The 11,725-nt window shown below is 39.2% G+C and overlaps 1 protein-coding gene across 2 annotated transcripts in view; it reads left to right on the forward strand.

Annotated features, from left to right (window-relative positions):
- LOC143851655 (sister chromatid cohesion protein PDS5 homolog A-like) overlaps window positions 1-2,974 on the forward strand; it is a 29,901-nt gene extending 26,927 nt beyond the window's left edge. For both annotated transcript variants that reach the window (XM_077361134.1, XM_077361135.1), the window contains exons 27-33: window positions 365-416; window positions 514-600; window positions 729-766; window positions 1,304-1,372; window positions 1,451-1,614; window positions 2,273-2,559; window positions 2,647-2,974. In XM_077361134.1, the coding sequence (XP_077217249.1) occupies window positions 365-416; window positions 514-600; window positions 729-766; window positions 1,304-1,372; window positions 1,451-1,614; window positions 2,273-2,559; window positions 2,647-2,682 (733 nt within the window). In that variant the 3' untranslated portion in view covers window positions 2,683-2,974. The remainder of the gene's footprint in view (window positions 1-364; window positions 417-513; window positions 601-728; window positions 767-1,303; window positions 1,373-1,450; window positions 1,615-2,272; window positions 2,560-2,646) is intronic.
- The last annotated feature ends 8,751 nt before the right edge of the window (window positions 2,975-11,725 follow it).

The raw sequence follows: 11,725 nt of genomic DNA on the forward strand, positions 1-11,725 counted from the left end.
GTTTTATGTGGATGTGTGAGACCGGGAATGAAAGGCCAAAGAGTAGTTTCAGTTACTCCAAGGCATTGATCACCCATGGCCTTGAAAGTATCACTTATATTACAAGATGGTCGTGAGGTTTGATAGGACTCCGAAGATTATAATTTAGTAGCAAATTTGGAAATATTGCCTGATCTCAATTTGTTAATAGTAACCATTAGCATCCATAAGTGTATGGGTAGAGCCCTTTTTTTTTTCTTTGATGGACTTGACCTTGGTTAAAAATTGGCTGGATTTCAAATCTTTGTAACCATTAAAATTCAAGGCTCTCCTAGACAGGATGTGCTCATATGTTTGTTCATAAACATTGCTTTTTCATCTTCAGGTTTTATGAAGGCGTGGTACAATCCTATGACCCAGGAAAAAAGAAACATGTGGTAAGCTGCAAAAGCTCTTCCCAATTTTTTATTTTTCAATGGTTAGGCTTTGTCATCTAACTAAGACTAATGTTTGCTTAATAATATTTTATTGAAGATCTTATATAATGATGGAGATACGGAAGTACTCCAGTTAGACAAGGAGCAGTGGGAGGTTATTAGTAATGATTACAAGCCTAGAAAGGTCTTAATCTTCTCAATTCTAAGCACATCTTTGCTTCTTGGCTGATATTTCTCTTTGATTTATTATGAATCCATGGATAGCTGTGAAATTTTATGATGAAGTATGTAATGTATTCAAACTTTTTACAGCGACTAAAATCGTCAAAGGTTTCCCCATCTAAAGGAATGTAAGTATCTTTCTTCAGAGATTTGCTCAACATAATATTCCTTTTTGTGTTTTTAATTAGGGGGGAAGTCTTGCAAATTTGTTTCTTCTATATCGATTGTAATATGCTCAGGGATCTTCTTGGTCTCTATTTTTGGAATGAATCCTATTTACCATTCAAAAAAAAAAAATTAGGGGGGAAGTCTAGGGACACCAGATCTATATGATAATCAGAAAAATGGATCATAAACATGGAAGCAACTTGCACAAGGAGTCCCTGAAAATTGCTTTGTGCATATTGCTAAGAAAAAAAACAAAGTGCCATGAAGCAATCTGATGTAGATTAGTGTGGGATGGTCCCTCAACCCCCTCTGCTATAATGGAGACTGTTGTGATTGAAAGGGAAAGGATGGTCCCCCAACCCCTTCACCAGTATCACACAATATGTCGAACCACATAAATCTCATCTGTTATCACTTGTTTTTTCTGCCTATTTTTTTGCCGTTTATATCTGTTTCAGAATCCCATTTACATATTTAATCCATGGTCTCCTGTTCAGGTTTGCAGAACAGGAAAAACGTGGAAGGATACCAGGTGTCTCAAGACGAAATAATAATTCCACCAAGAAGTAAGCAAATTATTATTTTGTGGGTTCGTTTTATAACACTTTTTCTCCCCTAATGAATTATGAATTGGCATGTTCTAGATTCAGAAGGAAAGGGGCTTCAAAGAGAAGTGTACAACATGGCGACGGTGGATTATCAGAGAATAACATAGATGTTGATACTAGTGAAGCTGAGAATGGAGGGACCTCACACGTATCGAATGCCCACCCTCATGCCAGTTCCGAAGTTGATGACATTAACTCAGGTAACCCTATCTGTCACCTTCCAGCCACTGCCGTGTTGGATATCAACAATCAGATCTCTTCTGCTCTAAGGCCCTATTTTGATAACTTATTGTGAGTCCAAAACTGATTATTCGACTCAAATTTATGTTTAGGCCCTGTTTGTTTTGGATTTTGAGAACCGATTGTGAGTACAGAGCTGATTATTTGACTCAAAATTAAGGCCCTGTTTGGTTTGAGTTTTGGAAATGAATTGTGAGTCCAAAACTGATTATTGGATGCATTGATTTCCAAAATTCAAAACAAACAGGTCCTTAATTTTGTTCAATAATCGGTTTTGGACTCATGATCGGTTCTCAAAATCCAAAACAAAGAGGGACTAAGACAAGGGTGAAACCTTCACCCAATGAAATTTTAGCATTTGATCACATCTGTAATTGAGTGTAATTCACATGCTTTATTCACGTATTCCAACTCCTCAAATCGGCCGAAGCCCTTGTTTCATTGTGCTAATGTTTCAATTATTAACCCTTTTTTAGCTGTCAACTTCAAAAGTTTTAAAATTTGCGGAAACTTCAGTCTTGCAAAGGTTGATTGAACCAATACATAGGACTTACCGTTGGGGTGGCTTTGATGGAGGTATTTGTGTTGGTTTTCATCTTCTGCTCTGTTCATTTTCAGGTGAGGGTGTAGGGAATCTGGCATCCCTGTCAGAAGCCAAAGAAAGAATAGAAGAGGGCCCGACAGACCCAAAAGAATCAGACAAAGGAGAGAACCCAGATTCTCCCAACACAGACAGTGCCGGAGATTCAGACAAAGAAGAGATTCCAGATTCTCCCGACACAGGCAGTGCCGGAGATTCATATAAAGAGAACCCAGATTTTCCTGAAACAGGCGATGGCGGAGATTCAGACAAAGTAGAGAAGCCAGATTCTCCCAATGCCGGAGATTCAGATGACGAGCCCCTTGTAAGCTTGCTTAGACTTGTTATTAACTGAAACAGCTGAGAATCATACATTTCTTCACTCTGAACATGTTTCATTCTTTCAATGCAGAGTGTGTGGAAGCTTCGAGCCTCGAAAGTGGCCTAAAGCTGCATTGTTCTTCCCTTTTGGTACTGGCTCTGTGGTTGCATGGTGTTTTGATTTTTTTCAGCCAGAATGTGCAGATGAATGCCATATCTCCTACATGCTTAGAATGCTTCCTGAGGTTGAAGTCCAATGTACTACGTAGTATAATTTTCATATGTAACATGTAGATGTAAGGATAATGATCTCACGTAGATATAAAAATGTCTTATAAGTGGCTTCTGTCTTGTATACATACATGTATGTATGTATGTATTAAAACATTCAAATAGGAAAACTCTTTTAAGATTGATCACGTACGAGATTCACTCACTTTCACATGTACGGTGGTGATCGTAGCCTACCGTTCTTGATCCCACTCTCACCAGAGGATTCTAGACCGTTGATCAAGCATGATGAAAAAGGCATCTCAAAGATGTCTGTAAGCCATGGACTTATTGCACGATACAATCTTGTGATTGAGATCTCTATTTGGCGCTCGAATTGGATGCAATAAATTGCCTTGTAATGGTCATTCAGATGGACGGTCCTGATCATCCTGATGAGATCAGGCGATCTCCAGATAAATATGTTGGGCAGCGAACATGGTTGAAGGAAGATGTCTAACATGGTAACTGGTAAGTACAAGGATACAAGTTGGGCATAATCTCAATAGAATGATTCGATTTGCAGAGGTTTCTATAATGTTACAGGTCACTATAGATGGAAGGTTAGGATGATCTTATGAAGAAGATTATCAAGGTATGTCCTATCTAAATTGCGTGGGGGATACCCTATGTCATTAAAAAGAAAAAAGTTGGGCCCAACAAATGAATGGTTTGGATCATCGAATGTTGTGGGCTCCAATTTTTTTTAAAATACTTGCTTGTACGTGTGGATACCATATAAAAACTTGTAGTTCCTCGTCAAAAAGTTAAATACTTGCTATTCTTCAAAAAAAGTTAAGTGGGGCTCACTTTATAAGATGATAAATAGGCTATACTCCATAAATCATTTCTATAGGATGATCCTAACCGTCCAATCTGTATACACATTGTAGAAACCTCTACAAATTAGAAGGTTAGGACCATCCTCCGGAAATGATTTCGAGTGTATAGCCTGTTTACGCTGATTTTGGTTGGTTTTTGGAGTCCTTAATCTTACAGATGGGATGATATTCGTTACCCATGGAAGATCAAGGGCCGCGATTACATACACGTGGCCGCGGTTGATTGTTCCACCCAAATCAAAAAATCCAAAAACAGGAACGTGGCTATCAGCCTGTTTCCATATCCAAGATAAGGATTAGGAGACAAGGGTAGCAGTGTAGTCTATTCGTGGGATGTTGGAGACAGGGAGTAGCTCCAGACCAGTCATAGCACCATGAAGTCACTTTTATTATCAAGGGTAAAAGACGAAAGTTAGAATGATGGGTATATGCGCATTTTGGAACTAGTCCCACATTTATGTTGTCTGAGAAATTTTGCTCATTTTGAAAGCAGTCGAACAATTACGTTTGGGGGATAAATTTTGCTTTAGCAACCATTTTCTTGCAACTCGTACGACTGTTGTTTGCTTTTCTCGAGGAATAATGATATGGTAACTGGAGAATTTATATGGAGAATTTATATGATGGGTGGCCGTGAAGTCTAAAAAAGGAGGTACGGCCCACTTTTTTTTATGATCCAAATCGTTCATCTGCTTGGGCACAACGTCAATAGGTTGTGCCCAAAAAATTATTTCCATAGGATGATCCTAACCTTCATATAAGTGGACGTACCTCCTTTTTTAGACTTCACGTGTTTTCACGGTCACCCATCATATAAATTCTCGTAACTGAGCTTGGGACCTTGAGTGGAACCGAGCAAATACCCTCTTAACACATCAACAATCTTTCCTTGATTTTTGGCTTTTTCCTCCACCAAAATGGCAAAACTACCCCTCCCATGCCATATGGCATGTGGGGGGTTTAGTGAGGTTACACTCTCGGTTCCCCTCTCGGTCTCCATAGCAGCACTCTTTCTCAAGAGACCATTTGAAATAACATTAAGGGCACATTTGGCTCTCATGAGATTTGTTTTTTAATAGGGTTAGGCAGGTGAAGTGGCTAAAAAATCAGGAAACTATTGTCTCCAGTGAGTAGCTAAAAATCTGGACCAAAAACTCTACCCAAAATCTGATCTACTTTTTCGTGATTTTTAGCCACTTCTCACCCTCATCTCCCTTCGCCCTCTTAGATCTCTCTACTTCTCCCACACGCCCTATCCCTCTTTCGCAACTTGGAGACAATAATTTATCATGAAAAAAAATAATAGTGAATGCCAGACATGGCCCAAGTGGTGAGAAAGGGGTAGGCTGGTGAAGTGGCTAAAAGTCAGGAAGCAAAAAATCTCTACTCAAAATATGATTGAACTTTTCCTGATTTTTAGCCACTTCTCACCCTCATCTCAATCGTGCCCTCTTAAATCTCTCTCCTTCTCCCACTGCCCTACTCCTCTCTCACCAATTGGATACACCGATTTATCATGAAAAAAAAAGATCATAGCTGATATTAAGGCTGCATTCGGTTACCAGAATCGAGAATCGGAATTACCATCTTATTCTGATTCCTTTCCTTTCTCCATAAATAGAATGGAAAAATAAAAATAAAAAATTTAATTCTAAAAAGTTTCATTTCAACCCTGGCAGCATCAAAATACTATCTCTTTGGGCAAGAAATAGATTCTGTAATTTTTCCCCACTTAATTCTACCCCGGTGCCAATTCCGTCCTAATTCCGTTTATTTTTTGAACCAATTACTGGAATCATAATAAGATGCCGATTCCAATGCGTTGATTTGATGGTTCAGATTGAGGAGCATGTTAGTGATTGGACTATAGAAATGGTTTGTACTTTCTATTCGCTTTTTGTCTTAGAGATCAGCATCAAACAATAGAGTATGGTCATATTTTAAAAAGGGAAATGATTTCAGCAGTCCATTGTTTTGATAAGACTTGCTCAGCATCTTGTTGTTTAGTACTCAAAGGAGCTTATAAGAGCTTTTTGAGAACCATAAAATCCATCTTGTTGTTTACTACTTAAAAGGGCTTATAAGAGCTCTTTGAGAACCATAAAATCCATCTGAGATAAGATGCTTCGCGCATCTTATCAAAACAGTGGAGTTTCAATATCATTTCCCATAAAAAAAATCTCAAAATTTAACTGAGATTTGAATCTTTCTTTGGATATAACGATACAAGAAGCCCAAATCAGGCTTGTCTTCTGCTTTCTATTGTTTAGCAAACTCTTAAAACATCTTTTAAGAAAGTGACGGGTTGGAGACAGCTTTCTAGAGAAGTTCTTTTTACAGAGATTCCGTTTCGGGTGGGGGGAAGAGCATCTATTGGCCATGTCCAATAAATGGAGGGAGCTCAAATCCCCATAAAAGCAATAATTACACTTTAGAATGGTCAAATCAACGGTCATTTCAGTCCCACTTTTATTCTCCTAATGGAATCCCGATCTCAGAGTGTTTTCTTTACGTGGAAAGCCATTTTTCTTTTCACCAAATATGCATTTATGGTCGCGATTCTTCAAGACCGATCGGTCGCTTAGTTAGGCAGTTAGGCCATGTTTGTTTTGGATTTTGAGAATTAATTTTGAGTTAAAAACTGATAATTAGACTCAAATAGCATTCAACTCAAAATCAATTGACACGATACAAAACGAGCAACGCCTTAAATGAGTTAGAAGTGAGGCTCAATAAGGGCTCGTTAGAATTGGGGACATATAGCCACTCTACAGTATTTTTACAGTGGCACTACCCTTTTCATCTTACACTTTCACCTCCCTTTGATAGTCCGAATATCAGCACCCTTTGATTAAATCCCTACGTCATGGAATTTGCTAACAAACATTTGAAGGAGAGAACAGCCACCTCAGATGAATTAAATCTGTTGGAAATTATATAGTTGGAGTCTGATTTGTGACTTAGTCGAACCCCAAAAGTGCAACTCGAAGCCAAAAACAATTACTTGAAGCGAAAAATCTTTTTTGTTGAAAATCAAAAACCGAATTAAAACAGTTCTCATCTCTTATTGAGAAAACCTTCTGGAAAATTAGATTAGAAGAAGAAGGCTGAGTCGTGCCACTGGTCGTTTTTCTTAAGAATTGTATCCGCCCCTACCGGTGCTGGTCACTCCCCTTAACAATCGTATTCGCCCCTACCGGTGCAACCGGAATTCGCTAACTGATGCTCCAAGATAAAAAAAAGAAGAAGCCAAATATAGCCCAGTTCACGTGCATAGAACTGTGCTTAACTAGGAACGGAACGGAGGAACTCTTTGAATAGGAACGTAACGGATGAAGAAGATGACAGAAAAACATGACAGCAACTCTTGGTTTTTAGAAAACTCGTTGAACGGTCCACCCATAACCACTGTAGAACTCTTGGTTTTTGGAAAACTCGCTAAATGATTTCTTCCCCTTTATATAGACCACAAACCCAAATCCGCCCAAACGGCCACGGCCCGGCGCGGCGGCGTGTGGGTGTGTGTTTTTTACACATGGGCTTGTGCTATTCTAAAAGCCTAGGATCCAACAAATTATAAAGGCCCAAGTCTTTCTCCAACACTCCATCTTATATGGATGAGAAGCATTTTCTTCGAAAACAATGTGGGACTATTTATTTTTGCTTATGGTTGATAGCTCACTTCACACACACACCAAGGTCTTGGGTTCAAATCCCCATTCAAGCAAAAGACTTTTGCTTTCAAAAGAAGAGAGGGAAACTTTTATTTGAATCTTCCCTCCAAATTTTAACACAAAGTAAAATTTGTGTTAAAAGACGAAAGTTAGAATGATGGGTACATGCACATTTTGGAACTAGTCCCACATTTATGTTGTCTGAGAAATTTTGCTCATTTTGAAACTAGTCGAACAATTATGTTTGTCGGATAAATTTTGCTGTGTCTCCAATTTAGCAAGCATTTTCTTGCAACTCGTTTGACTATTGTTTGCTCTTCTCAAGGAATAATGATATGGTAACTGAGCTTGGGACCTAGAGTGGAACCGAGCAAATACCCTCTTAACACATCAAAAGTCTTTCCTTGATTTTTGGCTTTTTCCTCGATCAAAATGGCAAAGTTACTCCTCCCATGCCGTGTGGCATGTGTGGGTTTTGTGAGGTTACACTCTCGGTTCCCCTCTTGGTCTCCATAGCAGCACTCTTTCTCGAGAGACCATTTGAAATTACATTAATGGCACATTTGGCTACCATGAGGTTTTTTTTCTTTTTATATAATAGGGTTAGGGAGGTGAAGTGGCTAAAAAAATAAGGAAACTATTGCCTCGAGTGAGGAGTAGCTAAAAATATGGACCAAAAACTCTACCCAAAATCTGATCTACTTTTTCATGATTTTTAGCCACTTCTCATCCTCATCTCCCTCCGCCCTCTTAGATCTCTCTCCTTCTCCCACACACCCTATCCCTTTTTCGCAGCTTGGAGACAATAATTTATCATGAAAAAAAAAAAAAATGAATGCCAGACATGGCCCAAGCGGTGTGAAAGGGACAGGGCTGGTGAAGTGGCTAAAAGTCAGGAAGCAAAAAAACTCTACTCAAAATATGATTGACTTTTTCCTGATTTTTAGCCACTTCTCACCCTCTTCTCAATCGTGCCCTCTCAAATCTCTCTACTTCTCCCACTGCCCTACTCCTCTCTCAACATTTGGATACACCAATTTATCATGAAAAAAAATGGGCAGTGATAGGGCTGATATTAAGGCTGCATTCGGATACCAGAATCGAGAATCGGAATTGCTATCTTATTCCGATTACTTTCCTTTTTCTGTTAATAGAATGGAAAAATTAAAAAAAAAAATTAATTCTAAAAAATTTCATTTCGACTCTGGCAGAATCAAAATACCATCTCATCGGGCAGGAAAAAGATTCTGTAATTTTTCCCTACTTAATTCTACCCCAGTGCCAATTCCGTTTATTTTTTGAACCAATTACTGGAATCATAATAAGATGCCGATTCCAATGCATAATTCCGACAGTCCAAAGTCACCCTAAAAGAAGAGATGGTGCTTCTCAAAACTCAGGTGATTATTTTTATTACTATTTACAATATCAAGAGTTTGATTTATGAAATTAGATCAAGTGGTTATTAGACAGTTAAAATAATTTGACCAATGCATTTGGGGATTACTGTCCATCCAAGAGGTGTGGTTCATTGATTTGATGGTTCAGATTGAGGAGCATGTGTAGTGATTGGACTATAGAAATGGTTTATACTTTCTACATTAAGCTGTTGATCTATAGATTATACAAAGTTCATATTGCCCTTATTAACCATTAATGAATCAGGAATACATATCATCAAATCCCGTAACTTAAATTTAATTTTTCCATTCGCTTTTTGTCTTACAGACCAGCATCAACAATAGAGTATGGTCATATTTTAAAAAGGGAAATGATTTCAGCACTCCAATGTTTTGATATGATGTGCTCAGCATCTTGTTGTTTAGTACTTAAAGGGGCTTATAAGAGTTCCTTGAGAACCATAAATCCATCTGAGATAAGATGTTTCGCGCATCTTATCAAAACAGTGGAGTTTCAATATCATTTCCCATTAAAAAAATCTCAAAATTTAACCGAGATTTGAATTTTTTTTTGGATATAACGATACAGGAAGCCCGAATCAGGCTTGTCTTCTGCTTTCTGTTGTTTAGCATGGGTAATTTGTTTTTTGGCCATTATATCCTTCGTAGTGCCTGATATTTTAAGAAAGTGACGGGTTGGAGACAGCATTCCAGAGTAGCTCTTTTTTTTTTCTTTTTCTTTTTTTTATACATGGAGAGCAGTGCTAGGAAAACGGGATTCCGTGTTCTGGGGGAAAAAAGATCATCAATTATTGGGCCATGTGGAATATATAGAAGGAGCTCAAACCCCCATAAAAGCAATAATTACACTTTGGAATGGTCAAATCAACGGTCATTTCACTCCCACTTGGCCACTTTTATTCTCCTAACGGAATTCCGTTTTCAAAGTGTTTTCCTCACGTGGAAGGCATTTTTCTTTTAACCAAACATGCATTTGTTTGGGGGCGTGGCGAGGGGGAGAGCATCTATTGGGCCATGTCGAATAAATGAAGGGAGCTCAAATCCCCATAAAAGAAATAATTACACTTTAGAATGGTCAAATCAACGGTCATTTCAGCCCCCACTTTTATTCTCCTAATGGAATCCCGTTCTCAGAGTGTTTCTTTACGTGGAAAGGCATTTTTCATTTTACCAAACATGCATTTATGGTCGCGATTCTCCGAGACCGATCAATCGAATCGCTCTGTTTGGTTGGCTATTTTTAAGGAGATTGAGGGGAGAACATCTTCTTGAGATTGTTTGGTTGCCTTTTAAGGTCTTTGACTACTAGCACTGTCGGGCGACGGTCGGGTGATGTGGCGCGCTCGAGTTCTTCTCTCCAAATTTCTTCAAATCAAAGAAATTTGTGGAGAAGATCTTGGGGAGATCTTTTTGCCCTTATCCCAAACCCCCCAATATTTGCAAGACAAACCAAACAATGTTTCATTCTTCCACCTTTAATCTCCCCGTTGACTGATCTGCTTCAGATCTCCCCTTTAACCTCCCCTTTGACCGCTGGGATATAGATCTCCCAACGAATTACCGGCATCCAAACAGAGCGGCAGTTAGGCGGTTACGACATGTTTGTTTTGGATTTTGAGAATTGATTTTGAGTTAAAAAGTGATTATTAGACTCAAAATAGCACTCCAATAATAAATTATGGACTCAAAATCAATTGACACGATCCAAAACGAGCAACACCTTAAGTGAGTTACAAGTGAGGCCCAATAAGGCCTTGTTAGAATTGGGGACATATAGCCACACTAACGTATTTTTACATTGATTAAATCCCTACGTCATGGAATTTTCTAACATACATTTGAAGGAGAGAACAACCACCTCATATGAATTAAATCTGTTGGAAATTATACAGTTGGAGTCTGACCTGTGACTTAGTCGAATCCAAAAAGTGCAAGTCGAAGCCAAAAACAATTACTTGAAGCGAAAAATATTTTCTGTTGAAAATCAGAAACCGAATTAAAACAGTACTTATCTCTTATTGAGAAAACCTTCTGGAAAATTAGATTGAGAAGAAGAAGGTTGAGTCGTGCCACTGGTCACTCCCCTTAAGAATCGTATCCGCCCCTACCGGTGCAACCGGGATCCGTGAACCGACACTCCAAGTTAAAAAAAAGCCAATTGTGGCTCCAGTTAGGGCTGCAAATGAACCAAGCCGAGCCATGCTTTGGGTTGTTCGGGCTTGGCTCGTTTAGTTTTCGAAAAAGCTTGGCTCGGCTCGTGAAATATTCTAGAAAGCTCGGCTCGGCTTGTTAAGTGGAACGAACAGAGCTTAAGCTCGGCTCGGCTTAGGGTCGGCTCGTCTCACGATGACAAGAATGATAAACACATACATTTTGTGGGATTTGAACCCAAGCCCCCTCTAAATCCGGCACCTTAACCACTTAGCCAAACTTTCTTTTTTTATATATATAAAAAACAAACATAATCCAAGCTTTAAAGCTCGGCTCGGCTCGTTTATGAACCGAGCCTAAAAAGCTCGCGAGCTTTTCCAAGCCGAACTATACAAAGCTCAAGTTCAACTCGTTTATTTCGCGAGCCTAATTTTTGGGCTCGGGTTCGGCTCGTTTAGTAAACGAACGAGCCCGAGCTGAGCTTTTAACGAGCAGAACCCACACATGTTCACGAGCCGGCTCGGTTCATTTGCAGCCCTAGCTCTAGCCCACGTGCATAGACCTGCGCTCAAATAGTAACGGAACGGAGGAAGAAGATGACAGAAAAACATAACAGCAACTCTTGGTTTTTAGAAAACTCGCTGAACAGTCCACCAAGAACCAACATAGAACTGTGCTCAAATAAGAACGGAACGGTAGGATGCTGTTTCTTCCCCTTTATATAGACCACAAATCCAAATCCGGCCCAACGGCCACGGCCCGGCTCGGCGGAGCGTGGGTGTGTGTTTTTAACACATGGGTTTGTATTCTTC

Source organism: Tasmannia lanceolata, unplaced genomic scaffold (genome assembly GCF_043159265.1).
Source record: "Tasmannia lanceolata isolate RefF3 unplaced genomic scaffold, GAP_Taslan_0.1 ptg000018l, whole genome shotgun sequence".
Lineage (NCBI taxonomy): Eukaryota > Viridiplantae > Streptophyta > Magnoliopsida > Canellales > Winteraceae > Tasmannia > Tasmannia lanceolata.